This window comes from Haliotis rubra, unplaced genomic scaffold (genome assembly GCF_003918875.1).
Source record: "Haliotis rubra isolate DU_JTF1 unplaced genomic scaffold, ASM391887v1 Scf5, whole genome shotgun sequence".
Taxonomy (NCBI): domain Eukaryota; kingdom Metazoa; phylum Mollusca; class Gastropoda; order Lepetellida; family Haliotidae; genus Haliotis; species Haliotis rubra.
The window spans coordinates 2,441,497-2,468,950 of record NW_025767190.1 but is presented as its reverse complement, the minus strand read 5'-3'; the positions used below and the strand labels follow the sequence as shown (position 1 = coordinate 2,468,950).

The 27,454-nt window shown below is 39.3% G+C and overlaps 2 protein-coding genes across 2 annotated transcripts; one reads left to right on the top strand and one right to left on the bottom strand.

Moving 5' to 3' along the window:
• Positions 1 to 206: 206 nt before the first annotated feature.
• LOC124291681 (N-acetyltransferase 9-like protein) lies at positions 207 to 5,626 on the bottom strand. The gene is made up of 7 exons (XM_046728731.1): positions 5,391 to 5,626; positions 4,607 to 4,716; positions 3,881 to 3,955; positions 3,002 to 3,079; positions 2,700 to 2,759; positions 2,041 to 2,135; positions 207 to 540 (listed from the first exon to the last, which is right to left on the bottom strand). The coding sequence occupies exons 1-7, from the start codon at positions 5,465 to 5,467 to the stop codon at positions 418 to 420; spliced, it is 618 nt and encodes a 205-aa protein (XP_046584687.1). The 5' UTR covers positions 5,468 to 5,626; the 3' UTR covers positions 207 to 417.
• A 123-nt stretch (positions 5,627 to 5,749) lies between these two features.
• On the top strand, positions 5,750 to 25,813 carry LOC124291756 (transmembrane protein 104-like). Its single transcript, XM_046728829.1, is given in 11 exon segments — positions 5,750 to 5,794; positions 10,823 to 10,845; positions 14,742 to 14,814; positions 16,819 to 16,882; positions 17,439 to 17,456; positions 21,404 to 21,466; positions 22,050 to 22,149; positions 22,527 to 22,635; positions 23,291 to 23,384; positions 24,617 to 25,095; positions 25,097 to 25,813. Coding segments are annotated over 11 exon segments (1,341 nt in total). The 3' UTR covers positions 25,370 to 25,813.
• The last annotated feature ends 1,641 nt before the right edge of the window (positions 25,814 to 27,454 follow it).

Genomic DNA, 27,454 nt, shown 5'->3' with positions numbered 1-27,454 from the left:
AAGTTTGTCCATTTCTTTGTCCATCTTTGCTACACATATTCATATCTCTTCATGCATCAAGAAATTGTATTCTTATCTTCATGCATCAAGAAATTGTATTCTTATCTTCATGCATCAAGAAATTGTATTCTTATCTTCATGCATCAAGAAATTGTATTCTTATCTTCATGCATCAAGAAATTGTGTTCTTATCTTCAATTTCCTTCTTCCACATTTCAGGTAGTCAAAATTCTAGATCATCTCAGAATTTGTTGCAAAACACACTTGATGCCACACGGACAGGATGAGTCCGTTCCACCGCATCACTTTTAGCAATATTCTTGACATATCACTGCAGGGAGCAATAAGGATGGGCTTCCGAAACAGAACCATGTTGGAACTCGGGCCTGCCCCAGAGTGAGTGAGGTTGACATCAGATCAGCTGGGAACTGGTTTACCCTGTAGTGTGTAGCTTGGAGTGCCACTCTGCATCACACCTTTAGCTTTGTCATCAACAACCAACTCCAGGGTGACTTCTTTAAATATATCACTCCGCGATACCTGGAAAAGACAATGTCACAGAATAGACACGCTGGGGCAGATTTGTGACCAGTAGATATGTCAGTAGACTCTTAATCCATCCTCAAAAGGTTTGTAAACTTTATTAAGCAACTGCTCTTAATGTTGTAAACATTTTCTTGACTACAGGTAAACAACCATATGTCTTAACTCCTAACATGTTTTTCTGTATTCATAAAGAAAGGTTTGATTGAGACAAAACATTGAACTGGTCAATGTAAACTGGGAGACTGACATCCACATTCATACTAAACCATACCATAAACTTACATACATGTACTAAACTCCAATTTGAAAAGATACGGATATTTAGATGAAATTGTGTAGTCAGTCATTACAGACAAACTGGTACTATATTTTATATCATTCACATTATGGTTTCCAAAATGAACCAAATATGACTGTCTTAATGATTTTAAATAATTTCATATCCACGAACACAGTTCGACAACGTTTACGTCATCACGGGATCAGACCACGGCGTCCCGCCATACGGCCTATCCTGACACAACGTCATCGACAAGCTCGCCCGAATGTGGTGCCGAAATCATGTCCAAGACCCTTGTTTTGGTGGAGAAATGTTGTTTTTACAGATGAGTCCAGGTTTAACATTTCCCCATAGTGATGGACGCCAGCGATGCCTATAGACGCCAGTGGGAGAGCGTTATGCACAGGCCTGTGTCTTGGAGAGGAATCGCTTTGGTGGTGGTTCCGTGATGATTTGGGGTGGAATAACAGCACGCCAAAGAACTCCTTTGGTGATTGTTCAGGGCAACTTAACTGGTGTGGGCTACGGGATCAGATTCTTCGACCTGTGGCAATTCCTTTTCTGCAGCGTCATGGCCCTGGGTTAACATTCCAACAGGACAATGCCCGCCCTCATACAGCAAGGGTTGCTATGGATTTCTTGCAACACCACAACGCGTTGACTTACTGCCTTGGCCTGCAAATTCACGGATCTCTCCCGATAGAGCTGTTTGGGATGAGATGGATCGGCGTCACGCCGTCTTCCTCATCCGCCAGATAACGTCCTTGACCTTGCAACAGAACTTGAAAGAATCTGGCGTGACATCCCACAAGCCTTCCTTGCACGTTTGACAGGCTCTATCGTCATCAATGCACTGCTGTTCTCAATGCCCGATGGTGGACATACCCATTATTGGAGCTTGTGACATGGTCGTTTGACCCCTGTCCGGCTTGTGGACTCCATGGCGTCATTGTGATTGACTTTTCAGTTGAAATTCTCCCGACTTGTTATGGTCTCATGATCCCTCCATTAAAGTTTATATGTACCTTTGACATTGTTATCATTACTGATCAACTGGGATAATATTTTGACAATGCACAGTTTATTTATGTAAGCTAGTAAATATGCAATTTAGGATGGAATGGTAAATCACATTCATATCAAAGTTCTGCCTAAATGCTGTCAGTACTGATGCTGTATACAATATGAAGAAGTACAGCAAAACCATGGCTTACCTCTATAAAACCTAACTTGTTGAACATGGCAAGACTAGGTGAGTTGGAGTAGCCTATTTTGGCTGTTATTTTTGTCAAACCAAGAACTTCAACACCTAAAGTAAGGAAACAATAAAAGAATTAACACATATGTAATTCATTGATGAAAACAAAAAGAATAAGGCTGATAAATTTATTTATCTACATCCTAGCACAGTAAATGAGATATGCATCAGGGACATTTCAGAAAATGTTAAAAACAGTGTGAATACTGAATAAATCCACTCACTGTATCCGATATATGTAAAATGTGGGCACTGTTTCTTTAAACCTCAATTTTAAGTCACTTGTTATAAATAGATATGTCAACAATGCTGATTTTTCAAACTTCTTGTTTAATGATTATGGAAAAAATTGTACACTACAAAACAAGTTTAGTGAGATCACTTAGCACAATAATACAACAGATACCCCTCCCTTCCTGTTCTCAGCAAATCAGTAATCAGCAGGTGCTAAGTAGGCATGGCCTTTTACTTTGGGTTTTTTTAATCCTAAATGCAAAACAATTCCTTGGTTTGCCGATCAGAGGCCACAGACTCACTTGCAGTTCAGTTTATTTACAAGTCTACTCTACACACTGTAGCTGTAAACACTTCTGAATACTCCTGCTTTAAAGTTACCATATCTCATCATGGACAATAACGCTTCCTTCCCCAGCCCACGACCTCGTGCTGACGATTCTGAAAACAGATATCCAGTCTTATTGACCTTGGCGAAGAATGAGATTTGATTCAGACACATAGTACCAGTACTACCATAAAATGTTAAAGTGACTTTCAACTTACACTGGGCTCACTGATCAAATAAAATAGTATCTAGTGGAGACCGACTCTATGGTGTAGTGGATATAACCATCTGTTCATGGCACAATCATGTCATGCCAAGAAAACAGAAATTCCAACTTGTTGACATGGAGGGTTACCTGCTATCATAATCTCTATCTCAGCGACATGTTTCTCTCCTTCATTGAAGAACAGATTCACATCCCCCACCATTGCTCCTGAAACATTAGGAACACATTCCTGAAATCAGAAATTTCTATTTGATACGGCATCTATCTATTATACATCATACTGCTGAGAAAGATACTAGTATCTGCTCCAGAATGTTGCAAAATGAACCTACACCAAAATGTCGCTCTCACTGTAATAAAGAAGTATACCCTGAGGACAGGGTTTTACATGACGCGGGATTCCTGCGTATTTGACGCAACAATTTTGTTAAAGACTCTTAAAATATTATCATACGAGTCAAGCTTGACGCAAGTTTTATGAGTGACCCTCAGAATTCAGTTCAGAGTCAATAAAAGCGATTTGATAGCAAACAATGATAGTTTTTGTGAGGTCTTCATTAATTTAGATATTTCTTTCAATTCATGTTAATAACTGTATGTTACAGTGAATAAATCACAAGCCTGATTATGCGTTCAGTATACTGGAGTTTGTTATGAATGAACTGAACTGTGAAAAAAATACTATTTATTAACTAACATATAAATGACAAGACAACACAAAACAATAAAATCTTTGCAAGACTCTTGCTTTTTCATATACACACAAAAATATTACGCAAGAATTTTCACGACTCCCAAATATTGAAAATGACTACCAAAAATAAATACTGTGGGTCACCATGACTCTCTTTTTTCAAAGTCTGTGTAAAACCCTGCCTGAGGATATATTGTTATCATTCTTTGCACAAGTAAAAGTGTTGAAATACATAACTCTGTTGTTCACTGATACGACAGACACTGTAAAACATCATAGGCCTAGGTTGGATGTTTAATGATGATGACAAATACCTATTTCTCTATCACACTGGGTTGGTTCACCAGACTTCTGGTACAAATCTACATCCAGGATGATAAATGTACATTCTGAAACATATCAAAGTAGGTTCCTTTAATTAGCATTTAAAAGCTGGTATGACAGTGTTAGCATCTACGCTGAAACATCGGTAACAAGCAGGTTGACATTCAGTCATTTCACATGCAAAATCAATAAACAAACCATCTTTATGCTGATATATAGGAACTGATGACAAGTTTGAAAACCTGTAATCCAACGTTCCCTGACTTTAAAACCAAGTACAGACACAGTGCTTACATTGTTGAAAAACAGAATTGTGAAGTACATTACTCAAACCACCAACTTCTACCCAATCCCAAGTAATTGCATATTATGAGTGAGTGGGTATTGTTTTATGCCGCTTTTAGCAATAGTCGAGCAATATCAAGGCGGAGGATACCAGAAATGCCATTTTCCAACCAAATGATGGCGGTCTGTAAATAATCAAGTCTGGACCAGACAATCCAGTGACTGACAACATGATCATCTATCTATGTAACTGGGATATGATGACATGTGTCAACCAGGTCTGCGAGCCTGTCCACCAGATCCCGTTAGTCGCCTCTTATGACAAGCATGTGTTTCTGAAGACCAATTCTAACCAAGCTCTTCATGGGTCTCTAAACAGTCTGCATTTAGAGTACAATTCAGCAGGAGTCAAGTATCTTGAGTCCACTGACTGTCCAGGTCTTGGCGCCACGCCTCCTGCATGGCATACTCCTCTTCCAGACTGAGGGGCTCTGATGCCGTCAACTCCTGCAGCTCCTCTGACTGCATCCAGGTGTGATATCTGCAGGTAATAACACAAACAAATTTCTTTCATAGTAGTTTTTAGAATTGTTTTACAATTATGTTACAAGACATAGTCAATGCTAACCTCTTGAAACTTCGATACAATACCTCTTTGCATGAGTGAATGAGTTTATTTTACGCCGCACTCAGCAATATTCCGGTCGGCTATATGGTGGCGGTCTGTAAATAATCGAGTCTGAACCAGACAATACAGTGATCAACTGCTGTAACTGAAATCATGATGATCTTGGCCGAAAGCATAACATTAAAAATTAATATTGATTAATAAACTATAAGTTTACAAATATTGAATGGGATGTGTTTTAACATCCTATTTCACAGTGGGTGAGTGGATGCAATGGTTACCAGGTTACTATATTAGTCAGACCTTTCACGGCATGTGGTGCTGATACAAATCATAATCCGGGTGAATTCGGGATTCGAACCAAAACGGAGCCAATAATGTCTGACTTCACATCACCTTTAGCAAAAATCAATTTCATGGACTAAACCACCGTTAGAAGTTTTTGATTTGTGGTTTGGGGATTTGTATGAATCTTGATAAAAGAGTACTCCAAGGTAGTCGGGAATGACAGAAGATCAACAGCTGATAAAACGTTAGTTATTGACAGACATATATACTTTCGTCTTACTTTATAAATACCAACTTACTTTGGAACATGATGTCTTTCGTAAGGTACTAACACAACTTTACTTCCACACAAAAACGTATTTTCGTTGATTCTCATGTTTAAACTCGCAACAGTTCTCCCCCTGTTGGCCAAAATATCAGATCATTTCATTAAGAAACTATTTTGATCTCCGATTTTACTGAGGAGATGTCGTTTCTGGGTTTTCATTGTAAACAAACCCCCCACATGTGGTCTAGGGGAGGTAACTCTAATATATGTCGGTTTTGATCATGTGACGAGTGGGGAGTGAAGGATGACAGGAGGCTAGGTTCAATGCAAGACTGCGAAGCAGACTGAAAATGTTACCGTACAACTCTGCTATAGCTAACTGACTGGAATATGGCAGAGCGAGGGTCAGAAACGGGGGCCCAATATGGGACAGTGGTGAGTTAAAATATTTTTAGGTAATATGAAATATCACACTGACAAGATCTGAGAGTGACGATGTGTGTCAGAGACGGGCTATAAAGTTTGTTAATAACGATGTGAGATAGAATCTAGGCCAAAGTTAGTGAGACGTTTTGCCTTGAAACTTTCTTTCATATTACCCAAACCCTTTGTTTAAACATAATGGTATGGATAACCATATTTAGTATAACCCTTGTCAGTATAGAAATTAGTTTTAATAAGTTGGATAGGATTGATACTTTTTGTGTGTTAGGCTAGCCAGTAGTATTCATAAGAGTAACTGTAGAATTGTAGCTATGTACTGCTCAGCTGTTGCTTTCCAACATCTACTGATCATATATCCACAGCAATGAATTGTTCTTAGTAATTGTAACATTAAGAATGTATAGCAGTACATAGCTGTGATTGCACAGCTAGTATGAGTCTATAGCCTCACTGATTGTAATTGACCAACTTACTTCTATGATTGCACACCTAGTATGAGTCTATAGCCTCACTGATTGTAATTGACCAAAGTTCCTATGTGAAGCTTTCTTTTTCCCAACACCTAACAGTAAATGGATCTTCGAATACTTGATGAGAGAGTTCTTAAAGAGGCCCTATTGTGGCCATTTGGCAGTCACAACAGATTCCAATTCTATCATTATATCCAAGATGCAGCAGATGCAATTCATGCATCATGTGCTAATAAAAATGGAGAGGAGGCATAAAAATAGTGCATCATGCATCCACTGGGCTACAGAACATTTGTATGTATGTGAAAGAATGGATGCTGTTGTTCCTAAATTTGGTACCCCCATAAGTCTGAATTTCCTGATGTAATGATTTAAGAAAATCAATTTACAGTCAAATGCTTCGCATTCTTTTAGTGCTGGAACTTCAGTGGATGGAGTCCATGTCTATTTTTAACTCCTGATCAGGTCCTAATTTGTTATGGAGAACAAGAGAAACAGTTTTTGTCTGAGAGTTACAGTCTTCCTAATGCTTAGATATCGTCAAAAGTATTTTAAATTTAAGAACAGTTTGGTGGGTCACTGTTAGATGCTTCCCATGGGTTTGCTCCTTTTGTTTCTTGAAAAGAATATGTTGACATATGATAATCTATCCAAAACAAATGCAACTTTTAACTTGAGAAGACCATGTGTCCATTCTCTGACATCTAATGATGGTTTAAAATGACAATAATGGTAAACTGATCAGTGTAAGCTGCAAAGGACAGTGAGTTGGTGCAATCTACTGACCATTTCACACATGACTTTCCAAAATCCAATTTCAGAATATCTCAAAATTTGGAACAGTTTATGAGTTGTCAATATGGTCCCCAGCAATGTACCCTGTACCCCAAACATACCCATCACTGGGAAAAGTTGTTTAGAAGCTACCATGTTGTTATGTGTACAAGTTGGCGTCTTTGATGGAGGGGGCGGTGGGGTAGCCTAGTGGTTAAAGCGTTCACTCGTTACACCGACGACCCGGGTTCGATTCCCCACATGGGTACAATGTGTGAAGCCCATTTCTGGTGTCCCTCGTGGTGATATTGCTGGAATATTGCTAAAAGCGGCGTAAAACTAAACTCACTCACTCACTCACTTTAATGGAGGAGGCACAATGGTAACAGGAAACATGTACATGCTACAATACAGGGAATGACAACACAAGAAGGTTCCTCTATGATCATTTTAGTCTGACTGGCTCATGTTACCGCCTTTGTCTGAATTGTCACCTCTGATGGTCACAACAATCAGTGTGACTGTTGCTTGCTAAAGTCCATCACATGACCAGTATCTTGACTCTCTTGTTGACGATTTCATCTTTGTACGACGGATATTGTCCAACATTTCTGTTATTATTATACAATAAGGCTAATGTGATCGGTCTCCAGCTAGCCCCAAGGCCTGTTGCTTGGTATATGGGGGCAGTAGGTAGCCTAGTGGTTAAAGCGTTCATTTGTCTCGCCGAAGACCTGGTTGATTCCCAAAATGAGTACAATGTGTGGAACCCATTTCTGAAGTCACCCTGTCCTGATATTGTAGGAATATTGCTAAAAACAGCACAAACCACTCACTCACTAGTATATGAGCTCTGCCATCATGCTTTTTTTAACTATGAATTCTAACAACAAATACCTTGTCTATTTTTTGGCAAAATCGTATGATAATGAAATATGTATCAATAGTGCCAAACATTTGTCTTCAGTTTCTGTAACATTATGCAAATATGAGAAAATAATATTATTTCCTCTTTACATTTTGTCGTGTCAGCACAAAAATCATACTGAAATCCTGGGAACATTCACGTCTTTGTGTATCGTAAGGGTATTTGGTCTACCTGTATCCCAGATGTATTTATAAGTTTTATTTGTCTGATCATCAAGCAATTTGCTCTTAAAATATATAACTATCTATATAAGTAATATTGAAACATGAAATATAAAAGGACAGAGTAGAACTAACAGACAGCTGAATGTTGATGCTCAGTTATTGCCAACATTTACATAATTGATTAATATTTTTCTCTGTTCTGTATTCAAACTGTTGCCAGCTGATCGTTCAGGTTTGTAGGTTTGTTTTATCGGAATATAATTATATTATCACTGGGAACATGTACACTAGGACTGTACATGAGTAAATATCTACATGTGAATCGGTTTATCAGCTTGATAGTTTCCATTCTGATACTCAGTAAAGTTCTAGAATTACTGACTTGATGCATGATGATGATTAAAAACGACTATTCTTTTGAAACATATGTTACGTTCACTTTAACTCTTTACTGTTCGCCATATGGAATAGAATCCTAAACTACAGCATATTTATGCATAGCTCCATTTGTACTCTTATTTATCAGGTGAAAACATGTCCTTTTAGTAATGAGTATTACTTCCATGATGACAAAAATTACTAAGTGAGTGTTTCAAGGAATTTTCCATTTCATTTTGATTGTATAATCCCTTTTAAATTGTGATCAGATGTAACAGCAAGTTGCTTTAGGTGAATTTGTTTTGTATCTGCTGGGTGCCTCACAAAGTGCGCACTATGTGACATAAAGTGCTAAGACTGATATACATTTCTGATAAACAGTATGCAAATAAATACACATACACGAGCTGAAAAAGCTACTTTGGCCATGAACAGAGTTAATTTATGGATTGGATTTTCTAAATTTTCATGCACATGGTGTAACCTATGAAATGAACATGAAAAATGCAACCTGATATTTATGTCTGCAACCTACTATACCTATTAAATGAAAATGAAAAATGCACCCCATTATGTCTGTGTGGACCAAGTGTATGTCAAACACAGAACCGATCATTGAACAGACTCAGTGCCTCTAAAAAGTATTCACCCTACAAGAGCACTAATCCCTGTGGTCTATGTAATTTCGGCTTGCTGTCATGTGCATGTGTTCCTAGTACATGTTAAAGCATCGTTAATTTAACTTATGTGGCACAGGCAGAAGTCCTTGGCGGGTTTGGGGCTGGGGGTGGTGCTGTATTTTTGCATGGGCAGTTTAAAAATATGTGGGTAGTGGGCAAATATTAGGAGCAATTTACTCAGCTCATCTGTATCTCTGTTTAGATGGTCAAACATATGGTAAACATTCTTCTCAGTTGACAGATTTACTCAAAGTATGATTTTCACATGGATTTCAAAACAAATTTCACTCATTTCAAAAGTCCATGACTGGCAATTGTAAGAAAGTAGGCTTGTCAGCCATTTGAACATGTCCCATAATTTTCATAATATATTGGAAACATCCACAACTTTCCTTTGTGTGGAGAAAGACCCTTGTCATATCCCGTTGTCTATGGTAATAACTTTAAAGGTCACATGCAGCGTAAAACACAACTTTGCAGATTCTGATACCTTACCATATGGACTTACGAAACAAATCGTCAAAATGCAAATTCAAGTTATAAAGTTGAAAAATAGCGATGAAAAAAAAGCGCGAAAAATCGGAGTTCAAGCGTTTCACTAATTTTCCCCAGACTTTTCTGGGGAATACGGGTTTCAACAGCTGGGCTGCGCTCATATAGCACGCGCAGTGAAATAGGTTCGCGCAACTTGGAAGCGGGCTGTCTGGTGAATACGGTTTCGGTGCAGGCTTTGGTGTGAGCTATTTTCATAATGTTTTGTTGATATCTCACAGCGAGAGCTTTTATATGTTATGACGGTAAAAAACTGTTCATATAATTTCATTTGTCTATTTCACCACACGTTCTTCTTACCGAGTCACTTTCTCAGTTCGATGCTTAAAAGCAATGTCATTATTTAAGCGTTGACACAATTTCTAACTGTGATATAGATATGTCGTTGTCACAGACAAAACTCAATGTCTTGTGTTATTGACACCTATGTGTCTGCCTGCCAGTCTGCTAATGACAATATTCAATACACAACTGCGATCACTGACCACATGCAATTTGAACTTAACACCAATCAGGCTATACACCATAAACAAAACGCATTGATTTATGGCCCGAGTTCGGTCTCTGTCACATTAGGTAATTACACGGACAGGCAGGTGTGATACTTGAACACATGACATGTTATGATGTCTGTTGATTGCAAATGTTATACACAAAAATGAGCATGTATTTACAAAACCCAACATCTCTATATATACACACAATGAGCCGTGGGCGGCATCTGCTAATGAACCAGCCGTTACGCTTGAGTGCACACCCACCCGCTCTGACTGGGTTCGGTATCCCGGCTGCTTCGTTTCGAGGGAGGTAAACCTAAGTACAAAATATTGCACTTTTGATTTGCGATTATACGCTTATAATTTTGTTTATTTGTTTTTTCATAATCAGCAATGCATATTATATGTCATGAAGAAGTGATAATTGTGTTTTAATTATGTGTTTGATTTTTGGTTTGCATGTGACCTTTAAGAAACTAAGAACTCTGACTGCTCATGTTGCTGTATGGCCACATGAAGATGCCAGGAACCCTTTAGTTCCCTGCACAAAGGCTGACTTGTTGTTTCGACTTTCAGGTGGGCCTCCTGAGTTTCTTTAGGTAAGACCTTCACAGAATAGGGACCCCAAAACTCCTGCTTATTGACAATGCAGAATAGGGACCCCAAAACTCCTGCTTATTGTCAATGCAGAATAGGGACCCCAAAACTCCTGCTTATTGTCAATGCAGAATAAATTTTAAAACTCCTGCTTATTTTCAATGCAGAATAGGGCCCCCAAAACTCCTGCTTATTTTCAATGCAGAATAGGGACCCCAAAACTCCTGCTTATTTCAATGCAGAAAGGGCCCTTTAAAACTCCTGCTTATTGTCAATGCAGAATAGGGACCCCAAAACTCCTGCTTATTGTCAATGCAGAATAGGGACCCCAAAACTCCTGCTTATTGTAACTGCAGAATAGGGACCCCAAAACTCCTGCTTATTGTCAATGCAGAATAGGGCCCCCAAAACTCCTGCTTATTGTCAATGCAGAATAGGGCCCCCAAAACTCCTGCTTATTGTCAATGCAGAATAGGGACCCCAAAACTCCTGCTTATTGTCAATGCAGAATAGGGACCCCAAAACTCCTGCTTATTGTCAATGCAGAATAGGGACCCCAAAACTCCTGCTTGTTGTCAATGCAGAATAGGGACCCCAAAACTCCTGCTTATTGTCAATGCAGAATAGGGCCCCCAAAACTCCTGCTTATTGTCAATGCAGAATAGGGCCCCCAAAACTCCTGCTTATTGTCAATGCAGAATAGGGCCCCCAAAACTCCTGCTTATTGTAACTGCAGAATAGGGCCCCCAAAACTCCTGCTTATTGTCAATTCAGAATGACTCCTGCTTATTGGGACCCCAAAACTCCTGCTTATTGTCAATGCAGAATAGGGACCCCAAAACTCCTGCTTATTGTCAATGCAGAATAGGGCCCCCAAAACTCCTGCTTATTGTCAATGCAGAATAGGGCCCCCAAAACTCCTGCTTATTGTCAATGCAGAATAGGGACCCAAAACTCCTGCTTATTGTCAATGCAGAATAGGGACCCCAAAACTCCTGCTTATTGTAACTGCAGAATAGGGCCCCCAAAACTCCTGCTTGTTGTCAATGCAGAATAGGGACCCCATTACTCCTAGGCTGCTTGTTGTCAATGCAGAAGGACTCAGTACACATACATGTGGCTTAAAGATCTCAGAAGGACCCAGTTTTCATTATTACTTTATTAAATCATCCAGATTTTTTAAAGATAATTTTACCATTATTATTATCAAGGTTAGGGTACTGTTACACTCCTCATCAAGATATCGCCATAGTTTCAGTCTTTGTTATCAAGATAAATATATCATTGCAGTCCCAACAGTTGTCCCATCTAAAGGACATTGGTAGGTAACAACATATATATGTCGTAGGTGGTGTAGTGGACTGTTTTGGGATTGTATTATTATAAGGTTTATCTCCCTCCAATCTGAAACCGCATCCGTGGTGTAGTGGTTAGAGCGTCTGCCCGGAGAGCGGAAGGTCGCGGGTTCGATCCCTGACCGCGTCATACCAAAAGACGTTAAAATATGGTACTTGTTGGTCCCTGCCTGACGCTCAGCATTAATGGGTACAAGAAGGACTGGTCGGCTCGGAGTCAGTATAATGTGTCTGAGTGGGGTATTCATGCTTCACTGCGGCATGGTATCTCAGTGGGCTAGCACTATAAAACCAGCTTCAGTCTGGGCTAGTACAAGCAGCCGCACATACACATACACACGCATGCACGTCGTCATATGAGCGAAATATTCTCAAACACGACGTAAAACCCAATTTCACCTCACCTTATTGGCTTTGGGGAAACAGTACGTACCATGAACATATTATCCACACCACCAAATACAGCATTATTGGCAGCTTGCTCTAATAGGTTTCATATTGAATATTTGGTTTTAATTTATACTTCACAAAGTAGTAATACTAGCTATTTGCATGAATGTATAAATAAATCTAAGGTTATTACTCTAAGGTATAAATGATATACAGTGAAGCCCGTTAGTCTGGACTCCGATAATCTGGATGTCTCAGCCTCCCAGACGATTTCAGCTTGTTACCAATCTATGCCTATATAATTTGCCTCGATAATCCGGAAATTCGGTTTCGAACCGGACGATAAAAGTAGCTGTCACCAATCAGTAAAATAAACAGTAAATTGCTTCACAGTCGGACGCTGTGTAAGTCGTGTTTCACGAACCGTAACAACACCTCCGGCGATTTTTACTTAATTAACTGGCCAACTGGGTTGTTGTTTTAATTAGACATTAAAAGCTACCGACTGAAGATACTGTTCCTTTTCACTTTGATTGACACCCACAATACAAAGGTGGATGACAAGTGAGCTGTTTTGTGATTGGTTAATGTAATTTTGACAGAACAGATGCGGTCCGTGGACTTAAAGTGATTTTGCTTTACGACAATGCTGCAAGTCACAAGTGAATTAGCCATTAACTGCGAAATGTGACCAAATACCGTCTCATATTCAACCGATGGATGCAGGAATAATTCAGGACATTCAAGGCATACTACAATAGAAAAGGCCCATGAAGATCTAATCAAAAGGCCCATGAAGATCTAATCAAAAAGGCCCATGAAGGATCTAATCAAAAGGCCCATGATCTAATCAAAAAGATCTAATCAAAAGGATCTAATCAAAGGCCCATGAAGATCTAATCAAAAGGCCAATGAGGATCTAATCAAAAGGCCCATGAAGATCTAACCAAGAGGCCCATGAATCTAATCAAAAGGCCCATGAAGATCTAATCAAAAGGCCCATGAGGATCTAATCAAAAGGCCCATGAAGATCTAATCAAAAGGCCCATGAGGATCTAATCAAAAGGCCCATGAAGATCTAATCAAAAGGCCCATGAGGATCTAATCAAAAGGCCCATCTAATCAAAAGGCCCATGAGGATCTAATCAAAAAAGGATCTAAAATCAAAAGGCCCATGAAGATCTAATCAAAAGGCCCATGAGGATCTAATCAAAAGGCCCATGAAGATCTAATCAAAAGGCCCATGAGGATCTAATCAAAAGGCCCATGAAGATCTAATCAAAAGGCCCATGAGGATCTAATCAAAAGGCCCATGAAGATCTAATCAAAAGGCCCATGAAGGATCTAATCAAAAGGCCCATGAAGATCTAATCAAAAGGCCCATGAAGATCATGAGGATCTAATCAAAAGGCCCATGAAGATCTAATCAAAAGGCCCATGAGGATCTAATCAAAAGAGGCCCATGAAATCAAAAGGCCCATGAGGATCTAATCAAAAGGCCCATGAAGATCTAATCAAAGGCCCATGAAGATCTAATCAAAAGGCCCATGAAGATCTAATCAAAAGGCCCATGAAGATCAAAAGGCCCTAATCAAAAGGCCCATGAAGATCTAATCTAAAAAGGCCCATGAAGATCTAATCAAAAGGCCCATGAAGGATCTAATCAAAAGGCCCATGAAGATCTAATCAAAAGGCCATGAGGATCATGCCCATGAAGATCTAATCAGAAAGGAAGATCTAATCAAAAGGATGAAGATCTAATCAAAAGGCCCATGAGGATCTAATCAAAAGGCCCATGAAGATCTAATCAAAAGGCCCATGAGGAAAAGGATATAAAAAATCTAATCAAAAGGCCCATGAAGATCTAATCAAAAGGCCCATGAAGATCTAGACCATTCATTCAAAAGGCCCATGAAGATCCTCACTCACTCAAACCCACTCACTCAGTCACTCACTCAGTCACTCACTCAACCACTAACTCAACCTCTACCTCAGCCACTCACTCACTCACTCACTGTACACTAACTCTACCACTTGCATACTCCTTTCAGATGGTTGTAAATAGGTGTCACCGTATTATTACAACCAATGTGACTGTCCTGTGTTTTCCTTTCAGCAGACCAGTGTGGTAATGTTGTTATTTCACTTTTCAGTTATATTACTGTTACCATAGTGACTGAAGTAATGGCTGTTGCAAATGCTGTCCTTCGACGACAAGCCGCTCAGGTAAACTTCAGTCATTCATGGCATGCACATGCTACACACATCAAACATAGCATACACATGGCATACACATGATAAGGTCATGTCCATCACTCATGACTAGTGTTAGACCCTAGTTTTACCACAGACCTACACAGATCATAATGTTCAAATGTTACCTTTCAACCAATCTTGTGAATAGGGGCACTGTCAGGGTGCTGCACCTGACATGAATGTTTTAATGGAATGAGGCCCTGGATGTTGTACTAAGACCAGCATAACTCCCTGTCATCAATGTTATAACACAAACACAGGTGCCTTCCCATTCTGCCTACAGTTCCATTCTGCCTGCACGTTAAAACAACATGATACGGTCCAGTGATCAGGAAGTAAGGTCAATGTGCTCACCTATTCTACCTTTACTAAAATGAACTTGACCAAAAGTCAATTGTAGGCAATACAGGAGAAATGACCAAAATTAGTGTTTCGATAGTATGTTTGCAGTGAAAACCTACCAATGAATTTCACTTTAAACAAAAAAAGTAAATCGAATAAACTGAAATTAAGATTGTGAATCCTCATAATTTTACCTTGCCAAGTGAACATTTATATCTCAGAATTTTATTCAACTTCAGATAAAAGTTGTTTAGCAAATAATCATAGTTTCAAATCGCTATCACTAGTTTGTATTACAGTGGGGTATGCACATTAAATGAAATACCGAGAACATGAAGGGTTGTACCAAATACTGCGCTCATCCCCTTGTATTACAACCCAATAATAGCGATTCGAATCTATGATCATTTGTTAAACAACTTTTATTGTGTCCAGATTCCAACAGGAAAGCATGCCTCAGAGTCCACCCATGTGCTTGTCATATAGTCATGGGGCATGGTTGTGTTGTGTTGTATTGCAGAATTAATGATGTATCCAGGTATGGAACAGCTCCACTTACATGGGGAATGCACACACTTCCAATTAGAAGATAAACATATTGTGGGAAAATCAGAGGTATATACCAAAATTATAATTCTTTTATTTAAATAAAAACTTTAGATCTATTATAAATGTTTATCTCCATTCTGCCATAACCATGTTATTAAGATTTTAAAAAAATACATACTGTGTTGGAAAATGAGAGCTATATAAAGTGATTATATACCTCTGAATGACTTTAATTAACCAATCACAATCCAGTATTTACTGAAGTCATGGTAGAATGTGTTGTAGACTGTCGTCTGACGTTTAAAGGGGCGATGGGGTAGCCTAGTGGCTAAAGCGTTCGCTCGTCACGCCAAAGACACGGGTTCGATTCCCCACATGGGCACAATGTGTGAAGCCCATTTCTGGTGTCCCCCGCCGTGATATTGCTGGAAAATTGCTAAAAACGGCGTAAAACCATACTCACTCACTCACTCACTCACTCTGACGTTCAAGTGATTGCAGTACCCAAAGAATGCTTGCTTTCCTCCTGCTTCCGAAGTGATGAATTCAACACGCTGAACATTTGCCATTGTGTGATGGGTGCTGTTGGTTCCCATTCTAATTCATCAGGAGTTTAATTAACTGAGCAGACTCATGGTATATGTCTTTACGTATCTTTATTGGATTTTGAAGACCAACCACAGCTTTTTAACTTTCATTATCACCGATATCATGATGTCATTTAATTTAAGTGAAACTGCATTAATTACCCTTCCTCCAAACCCAACAACATACCCTTCATAGACTGGTAGATGGGTTGTTCCATTATTTTATAGACCAACTGGGGCTGTAGGCAGAAGGGGATGTAACCCAAACACATGCATCATGACCATGAGTAGTATATAACTGAGGTTTGTGTTACCGAATTGATTCTGTACATACATGGGGTATCACATCTTCTGAAAACTGTCAGATAAAAGCCCTACTTTGTGACAGAATGAAAAATACTTTTTGTCTTGAAATAGATATTATCAAATACCAAAATAGGCTATTTATGTGAAGACAAATTTCATTGATTGACACGTCAGCTGTGTCTTGTTCCAGAATTCTCAGGAAGATTCACCAGACATCAAGGAAGAAGTTCCCCTGTTGCAAGACAGGAGACTAGGTTTGTAAAATATCTCATGGGCAAAGATGGCAGATTAAGTTTTACTTGAATTACAGTGCAAGTGTTTTCTTTAAAATATAATCTGAGTGAAGCTGAAACTATGTGTAGAGGATAAGTTTCCTGATAGGCCACAAACTGAAGTAATAGATATATATATATATACGTGAATGTCTGTTACCATGTAATCAAAATCAAAATTACACTCAAATTAATCTGCACTCTCTGATACGACTTTACGCCATCATACATGTTTACTTCTGTGGCTAAAACATCACTACACGTGACAGTTGGCTTGCAGTGAACAAGAGGATCATTCTAGATGCAACATTTTGGTGTAGATGCTAACTCAGTCTTATCAAGCAAGTGCTAACAGTGTTAGCATCTACACCAATATTCCACTCCTGCACCCAACACTGAGGTCCAATGATAAGTCTGTGTTAAAGTGTGGCAGTTATAGCCACCTTAGTGCTAAGATTTCTTTGTACAATGGCTGCCAGGTTTGTCCTTAAGAGGTAGAGGAGCACCATTGCCATTGGTACCTGTATACTGTTTTCAGATCCCCCAAGATGTAGTGGTTCGTGAGGTTTGACTGACATTATGCTTGCTTGTGATATAGGACTAGGCAAGTCTGTCTCTGTCTGTCTGTCTAAACCAAAACACTGTATGAGTAGGACATAACAGTACAATACAGCATAACAATACATTATATAATACTGCTACCAGACTTCTTCTGTTCCGAGTACAACCAATACTGCCTTGTGTAATACCAATATTGTTATACCAGTACTGCTTCATATACTACCAATACTGCTCCTTACACTACCAATACTGCTTCATACACTACCAATACTGCTTCATATACTACCAATACTGCTTCATACACTACCAATAATGCTTCATACACTACCAATACTGCTTCATACACTACCAATACTGCTGCATACAGTACCAATACTGCTTCATATACTACCAATACTGCTTCATACACTACCAATACTGCTTCATACACTACCAATACTGCTTCATACACTACCAATACTGCTTCATACACTACCAATACTGCTTCATACACTACCAATACTGCTGCATACACTACCAATACTGCTTCATATACTACCAATACTGCTACATACACTTCCAATACTGCTGCATACACTACCAATACTGCTTCATATACTACCAATACTGCTTCATACACTACCAATACTGCTTCATACACTACCAATACTGCTTCATATACTACCAATACTGCTTCATATACTACCAATACTGCTTCATATACTACCAATACTACCAATGCTTCATATACTACCAATACTGCTTCATATACTACCAATACTGCTTCATACACTACCAATACTGCTTCATATACTACCAATACTGCTTCATATACTACCAATACTGCTTCATATACTACCAATACTGCTTCATATACTACCAATACTGCTTCATACACTACCAATACTGCTTCATACACTACCAATACTGCTTCATATACTACCAATACTGCTTCATATACTACCAATACTGCTTCATACACTACCAATAATGCTTCATATACTAACAATACTGCTTCATATACTACCAATACTGCTTCATACACTACCAATACTGCTTCATATACTACCAATACTGCTTCATATACTAACAATACTGCTTCATATACTACCAATACTGCTTCATACACTACCAATTCTGTTTCATATACTACCAATACTGCTTCATACACTACCAATACTGCTTCATACACTACCATATACTACCAAGCCTAATGGTTAACTACGTACTGCTTCATATCACTACCAAGACCTGCTTCATAATCCCCACATACTGCTTCCATGTGAAGCCCATTACTGGTTCATATACTACCGTGATGTTGCTGGAATATTGCTAAAAGCGGCGTAAAACCAAACTCAGTCAGTCAGTCATACACTACCAATACTGCTTCCTGCGTACACTACCAGTACTGCTTCATATACTCCCAATACTGCTTCATACACTACCAGTACTGCTCCATATACTACCAATACTGCTCCATATACTACCAATACTGCTTCATATACTCCCAATACTGCTTCATATACTACCAATACCGCTTCATATACTACCAATACTGCTTCATATACTACCAATACTGCTTCATATACTACCAATACTGCTCCATATACTACCAATACTGCTTCATAAACTACCAATACTGCTTCATATACAGTCAAACTGAAATTTATCAAAAACTTTTTCCTTCGTTTCCAAATTAGACGTTTTGTGTTAAGTTTCTTTCTCCTTGATTCATTTGCACCCATACTGAAATATCTTCCTTGTTGATTCAGTGAATGTTGCCATGTAAACGATGAGTATAGGTTTGTCAGGTTTGTATATTGTTAATGTTATGTACTTCAGCCTGAAATGTACCTTATCTTCAGATTGTTCAGTATGGGAACACACATGTACTGTGGTCTTTATGTGGTCTGTAAAACATACCAGTCACTTCAATCAGAAAGGGGGCAGTGGGGTAGCCTAGTGGTTAAAGCGTTGTCTCGTCACGCCAAAGTCCTGGGTTCGATTCCCCACATGGGTACAATGTGTAAAGCCCATTTCCGGTGTTCCCCCACCGTGATATTGCTGGAATATTGCTAAAGCGGTGTAAAACCTCACTCACTCACTCCAGAAAGTCCACATTAATGTCAGTACATTACGTACATGCACAAACTTCACCTGCAGCTATACTTATATGTCTGTTACTGTTTGCTGTGGTTTAACATGTTGCAGTGTCAACCCCTGTTGCAGTAGGAGCTAGCTAGGTTCAGTTAGATTAGAATTAGGAGATAAACATACTGTGTTGGAAAATCAGAGGTATATAACAAAGTTATAATAGCTCTAAATTTCATTTCAAACTAAACGTGTAGTGTGAGGTTTTAAATAAAACATTTACTGATTTTCTAACACAGTATGTTTATCTCCTTTCTGCCATAACCATATTATTAAGATTTAAAAACAATACATACTGTGTTGGAAAATCAGAGGTATATAACGTGATTACGAGGGGCATACCAAAAGTAGTCGGCCTAACTATATTGTTGATGTCCAATGTTAGGAAAGCTTCCATTTTGTTTTGAAGGAATCATTAGCAAAGCCATATCCAAAATTTCACGTGGGTAATGTGGTTAACAATATATTAGTCATCACAACACATTGGGGTATAATATTTCTTTAAAAATTGCAAAGTGAAAAACTATCTGTCATTTTGTACCTATTGGATAACGGTATGCCCTCAGAGTATATCATATAAAATATGTTCAGTATAGTATTGGATGACTTCCCATCATAATCAACATTCAAAGATTAGGATTGCTTGATATATATTTAGACGGGGCTGTTTTTAAAGGACCCCCCCCCATTTTAATCTTTCAAAAACATTGTGTCCAGGTATTCAAGCTGGCACTGTTGTGACCATTCAGTGTTTAGTTTGAACCCTTGGCACCATGTATGAATAAGTGAAAACATTAGAATAAATTATGTCCTTATGATTACGTCATCTGAAAGGTGTTGGGTAGTGTCTCCAAAACAAGCTCTTTCAGTAAACATCATGGGGGGAGTCACGTTAACAAGCAATTGTAGTTTCAAATTGCTTTTTTATGCACTTTAATATCTAAGTTTGATTCTAGAGGACTTCTGCCTATCTCAAACACACAAAATGTTTCTTGCATCCTACCCAGAGTTCCGTGCGGCAAGCCAGCATAGTACCTCCGCCACAGGCCAGAAAAATGTGACGATTCGTCACATCTTGCAATGTCCATTCAATATAATGTACAGATTTCTTAGCTCTTTTATATTTGACGAGTCTACACATCTCTACACATCTAACTAATCATCTTTAATAGAATGGTTTAGTTTCACTGAGAAAATATCCAAAAACGTGTAACACTATTTCGATTTGCGTAGCGATCCTTTGTTTACATAGGTTGTACGGCTCCACGTGCTGTCATCGAAGCTGATGGAGAGCAAACGATGCAGCCAGTTTGATATCTAAATATGTACTGTCATAGACCTTACTGTCGCAGTTGTGGAAGAATATATATGTAACAATGTAAAACGTTATGAAGAGAGCGCCGAAAAGCTTTCGTGAGTCCAGTCTCTTCTTATTATGAATATGCGCGTTTGTTTACAAACAAGAGAAAAGTCCGGTCACGTGATATGCAAATTAGCCTGTGGCAGTGATGTTATGTTAGTCATCGCTGTGCCGGAGTGTACCAACCCGATCCCATTAGTCGTCAAGCATAGGTCATTAAAAAGGGACTGGTCAGTTATCATCTGTTGCATGTAATGGGGAAGGAGGAAATCATCACATAGAATGAGCCAGGGTAAGCAAGTCATGATACAATTATTGAGAACAACCTCACCAGTTTTGCCCAGTTCTCTTTTGATAGTTATGATTTTTGTTGAAGATGTTATGGGAGAACATGATTACGAGGTGTTGGAGGATGAGTTAGTTCTTAAAAAAAATGTTTATGGGTTGAAATCTGTCCATAATACTAGTTTTATTTCTATTTCAGGGCAAAATGGCTAAAATGTTTTTTAACAATGGTAAGTGAAACAGTATAACGTTTCATTCTGTGATAGTTGATTACCATCTTTAGTATATATACCTGTGATCCAGTGGAAAGATTATCTGTTAGTAGATCACTCGGTCTGTCTTTTCATCACCAGCCATATGGAAACTTATCAGTCTTTAAAAGCAAAATTTAACGTCATTTATCCTCACCAAGGATGTTTTTCTTTTGAAAGTTTTCATCACTGATGAATGTGTGAGACACTGCTTTAGTTATCTCCCTCTATTTGAGAAGAAGCATCAGCCAAATGCTGCTTCAAGTCAAACACAAACAAATAGCTAGAATTTAGCTTTATGGGGAAAGTGCTGTTCTTCTTTCACCTCTCAATAAACCATACAAGCTATACCTGAGTATCATCAACTATGAACCCTACAAGCCTGTATGAAATGTATAGTTGGAAGGGGCAGTAGGGTAGCCTAGTGGTTAGAGCGTTTGCTTGACATGCCACAAAACCTGAGTTCAGTTCTTGAGTACAATGTGTGAAGCCCATATCTAGTGTCCCTGCCATGACATTGTAAGAGATGTGTAAAACAATGCCCACTCGCTCATTGTTACAGTTGGAGAGAAGCTGTTCTATCTGTGTATAGTCATCTACCTGTATGGAGATATGTCCATCTACGTCGCTGCCGTACCCAAGTCTCTCAGGGACACGGTCTGGTGAGTAACATTACTAACAACATGGGTGCCCTCAGTCTAAGAGGGAGTAACTCTTTGGTTCCAAGACTTTCAGAGACATGGTCAGGTGAGTAATGACAAGGGTGCCCTCGGCCTAAGGGGGAGTAACTCTTTGGTTCCAAGTCTTTCAGAGACATGGTCTGGTGAGTAATGACAAGGGTGCCCTCTGTCTAAGGGGGAGTCCAGGGGTCTCAGAGGCCTCAACTGTCTGTGAAGAGTTACATCCCTCAGACAAGATAATTGACTGGATGATAACTTGTCAGTACATCGACAGGAGGATAAAGACAGCTATGTAGCTTGTAGGTCTCATCCATTCCATAGTGTGTAGTCTTCACTCAGGTGATTTGTTTGTGTTGTAGCACCTGGAGACCACTGAACAAGACCAACTGCAACGAAAGTTTGTCTGACAGTGAACCTTGCTGGAGCACCTCCTCACTCACTCGGATGGATGCGTACAGAATCTTTGTGGTGGGTACAAACCTGGAGCCTCTGTATAGAATATAGAAAGTTTAAAAGACATATTTTCATCTCTCTTTTCTATCCTTACCAAATAGGACAAGAAGAAGAAAACATTTAGAATTCAATGCTTCCTTATCCTTTGTTAAATTCTTTTGCGGTATTGAACCTTAATTGAAATGGTGCCAATTTGTTGAAGCATATTAATGAGTTGTATTGAACTGTGAGATGATTAACTGGGAGGATGAGGAGTGCAATGTGTAGAGCCCCATTCTGGTCAGCCCTGTCATGAAGCAATGAAAACTCTGTGTAATGCACAACTCACACAAGATGATTATAACTAGTAGGACTTCCAGTCTCGAACCTGGTCACCAGGAAGCCATGCTGGTTGTACAAGAGCACCAAACAGATCTGGTGGACACTGGACATGACCTGGTTGTCTATATGTTGTCATGCCTAGATGGATCATTGCCCTCAACCAGTAATTGCAATGTCTGATTCCGACTATATTACTAAGAGACTGACTTCTTCAAGCTGGAATACCGCTGAGTGTGGCGTTTAACAACAAACACAACAAAAATATGATTTTCCAAGATTTATCACCTATTTCATAGATACTGTCTGCATACACTGAGAATTTAAACTGTGTTCTTATTGGTTCTTTCAGGCATGTTTTATCCTGACTTTGGGACCATTTGTATTCTTCAATGTCCAGAAAACAAAGATCCTTCAAGTTATCACCGGCTCAGCAAGATGGCTAGGTCAGTATTGATGTGTATTAAAGTCAAGGCATTTGGTATTTCCACAAACATTCCAGTTTTCAAACATCAGAATGGTAATCCAAATTCCATGTCCAGGGATACAATGACGTATACATCTGTTCCCTACCCAAAGTCAAAACAAGGGCCAGATACCATATTTATGTGGCCCAATGGAAGTACAAAAAAAGAAATGGGCTCCGAGTATCCATGCTGGTTTTAAGTATCGACTAGTGGGAAACTGATGTCCAGGTGCTGGATCTAATTGTGGATCAGGTGGCCAAGCTCCATGACTTGATCATCATGGTAGTGCTGCAGTAGTGTTGCTAATGCTTTCTTACATGAGTTCCTCTGGTCAGGACAGGCTACCATGGTGAGTGAGTGAGTGAGTTTAGTTTTACGCCACACTCCAGCTATATGGCGGCGGTCTGTAAATAATCGAGTCTGGACCAGACAATCCAGTGATCAATAACATGAGCATCGATCTGTGCAATTGGGAACCAATGACATGTGTCAACCAAGCCAGGGAGCCTGACCACCCGATCCCGTTAGTCGCCTCTTACGACAAGCATGGGTTACTGAAGGTTCATTTTGCAGATGTTAACCAATGTACACCCTCTGTTTATAACTTTATCTGAGGGATCAAACTGACGTTAATTTAAACCTTTAATAGAACTTGATGGAGATCAATAGAAACCAGTGTTTGTCTTTGACATTTGCCGCTGTTTGCAAGGTGAGACATCAACTTTGTGATATGTAAATGGTTTAACGTCAGAATCAATGGAAAGTTGTGACAGTATACTTTCAGGAAAAGTATTCAACCAATCACTTGACTCAGTTCCTTTACCAGCAAGTCGGTTTGAACAAAGCATTGATACACAAATTCACAGTTGAGTAACACCTAAATCTGCTTCCTCTAATGGTCCTTAATGCTCTAAGATGGTCCTTAAGCAAGGACTCGCTAGAGGTTTCCTACAAACAGGTAATAATACCTCAACTTGTGTCCACCAGGGCCTAGATTTTTTAAGCTCTCTTAGCGTTAAGATAGTAGTAAGTTGATGTTAATGTATCACACTTACAACTATCTTAGCGCTAAGAGAGGCTCGCAAATCTAGGCCCAGGTATCTAACATATGCTATGTAAAACTGCAGTTTCATAAATGAATAAGACAGTCTTGATTCTACCATAAAGTCTGAAACTAATGGTAATTATTTGCATGTTTTGTTTTTTTCCAGCGTTTGGAATCATGATAGTTCTTGCTGTGATGCAGTTGGCTCAACATAAAGGTCAAGGCCGACCAGTGATGGCCAACATAGCAGGAGTGCCGAACCTGTTTGGTGTGTGCGTGTACTCCTTCATGTGTCATCACTCGCTGCCATCACTCATAACGCCAATAAAAGACAAGTCCAAGTTGTTTAAGGTCCTGGCAGCAGACTATGTTCTTATTCTGGCTTTCTACGCCTTGTTGTCTTTCACTGGGATCTACACCTTCAAGTCTATAAAGGATCTTTACACGCTCAACTTTCTTCCAGACGAGTGTGGCAACAATTCTGTCACAAGTGTCCAATTTTTCCAATATTTTCTTGCTCTATTTCCAGTGTTTACTCTCAGCACCAACTTTCCTATCATAGCAATTACACTGCGCAATAACCTACAGACACTGTTTCTAAAACCAGACAAGGACTACTCAAAGTGTGTGCGGAATCTGTTTCCATTTTTTGGCAGTTATTCCGCCAACCATTGTTGCCATGGTAACCAATGAAGTGGAGATCCTGGTTGGTATAACAGGTTCATATGCTGGGGCAGGAATACAGTATGTGGTACCGGCACTGCTGGTGTATTTTGCCAGAAAAGATCCAATCGTGAAAGAACATCAGAACTACCACAGATCTCCATTCAGCCATGTTGGTTGGATTATACTCATACTTGCCTGGTCAGTTGTATGTGTTGGCTTTGTCACAGTCAACCATGTTATTACTAGAAAGTGACCTGATAACAGGTTCTCCTTCAAAGTACAATAAGGGGGAATAACTGGAACAGTAGTGGCATGCTCCTGTGTAGAGTTGTTTCCCCTTAGATATACCAGGATTAGGTTGATTGAGAGTTCAAATTCACGATTCTTATGTTATATATCAGGATCATAACAGTTTATACAGATGTACATCATTTTAGGTAATTAAGGAGAGCTTTCAAGGTTTGCTCAGATATGTTTGTGAGAAAAGGATGTTGATATCTGTTTTATGGGAACGATGTTCACTGTGTAATACCATGGTGTAACGTGTTTTCCGGGTAATAACGCAAAAGATGATCATGTAAATTATTGCGTATCAGTAGATTATCAAAGCTATTATTCCGTAATTAAATATCATCTCACCTTTCATAAATTTATTGTCAGAATGCAGATCCGAACATTTTGTGTCTGTCTGCCAGCGCGAGCGGGAGAAGTGACGTACCATGTTTTCGGGTTACTCGTTATAGCACGGGGTCACGACCTTGTATTGAAGCCCAGGTGATGCATTCTTCTCCCAAGAAGTCAAGAAATACAACGTGGCATTTTAATGAAAGTCAAGCAAACTGGTCATTTTTTTCTCATTTCATTACGTTCTAGGGTAGAATTTTAGTACTTTGACAGAAATTTAGGTCACAACTTACGTGAAAGCTGGATATTTCAAACATTTTGTGTCCCGGTTGCCACGGAAGCTTCTGCACTGGAGACGGTGTTTACAGGTGGCGCTGTCATCTCTCTGTACGCGAGAAATTACGGAAAAGACAGACCCCGAAAACATGGTTCCCGAAAACATGGTTCGGCACGGTACTGTGAATCTTTAGACATGTCCAGTCTGTCTCAAACTTTGAGTCTACCAACCTGGGCCTAGATTTTCGAAGCTCTCTTAGCGCTAAGATAGTTTAAGTTAATGTTAATGAATGGCACTTACGACTATCTTAGTGCTAAGAGAGCTTCGAAAATCTAGGCCCTGAACTTGGCTTTTTGCATCATCTTCAGTTGAGATTTGTGTTATGGACTTTTACTCTGAGATTATTAGGCCAAACAAATGTTTTACTAGACTCAGTCTTCAGACAAGTGCATAAGTGCATATGTCAGAAATACAAATTAATAACTCCATTTGAAACTGGATGATACTGACTATGGATGTGACTGGTCTGCTTTGCCTGAAGTAGCACTATTTGCCTGAGGAGGAAGTAGTCAGGTCGAATACAAAAACGCAGACCTGGATCCAATACCGTCATGTCCGCTGATGCAGAACTTTTGGCCTGGCCACTTCCATGTATTTCAAGAGTAATGAACACCTCTCTGATGACAGGTAAAGTGCCCCTGTCATTCACACATGCTCTCGTCAACCCATAGCTGATGCAGGAGGATTGAATGACATTCTCATAACTTATAGGACAGTCTCCAGTATCCTGTATTTATTACTACTAAAGAAAGCTGCTGCTACTCATCTCATGAAGCATCTGGAAATGAAAGACTTGTCCTTGAAGTTACAGACTGCTTATAAAGTTTGACACAGTTCAGAAACTGCATTGATCAGGGTCAGGAATGACACCTTCATGCTGTGGATCATGGACGAATGACAGCACTAACACTGTGAAGACATGGTCAAGCATTCCATTTGTGCAAGATCTCTGCATCTTGATCTGGGCATCACTGACAACGCACTAGCAGGGTTTGGATACTATCTTAGCGACTGATATAAAAAAGTTCTGCCTACAAGCTTGACCATGGCGTCCCTCAAGGCTCTGTCACAGGACCAGTACTGTTATATGCATAATGTCTACACAATATTGCTGACAAGTTTGAAGTCAATCAAAACTAGTATGCTAATGATACCCAGATGTATGATGGTTTCTCAAATGACAGTGCTGAAGAATGTATAGTCCAGATTGAAAGCTGTTTTCTTGATGTCAAGCAATGGTTGACATCAAAACTATTGAAACTTAGCCAGGACTTAACAGCATATATTGTGGTAAGTCCCAAATATGAAATCCACCAATGCAGAGATGTTGATACAGGTGATATTTTCATTGTTCATTCTGATAAGGTGAAGAATCTG

What these genes read in the sequence shown, in the direction of transcription:
- LOC124291681 (XM_046728731.1), bottom strand. Translation starts at nt 5,467, where the DNA reads ATGAGAATCAACGAAAATACGTTTTTGTGTGGAAGTAAAGTTGTGTTA. An exon ending in CCAGTGTGATAGAGAAATAG is followed by an intron (nt 3,080 to 3,880) that starts GTATTTGTCATC and finishes CTAATGTTTCAG; the next exon opens with GAGCAATGGTGGGGGATGTG. An exon ending in ATTGTCCATGATGAGATATG is followed by an intron (nt 2,136 to 2,699) that starts GTAACTTTAAAG and finishes TCCTTACTTTAG; the next exon opens with GTGTTGAAGTTCTTGGTTTG.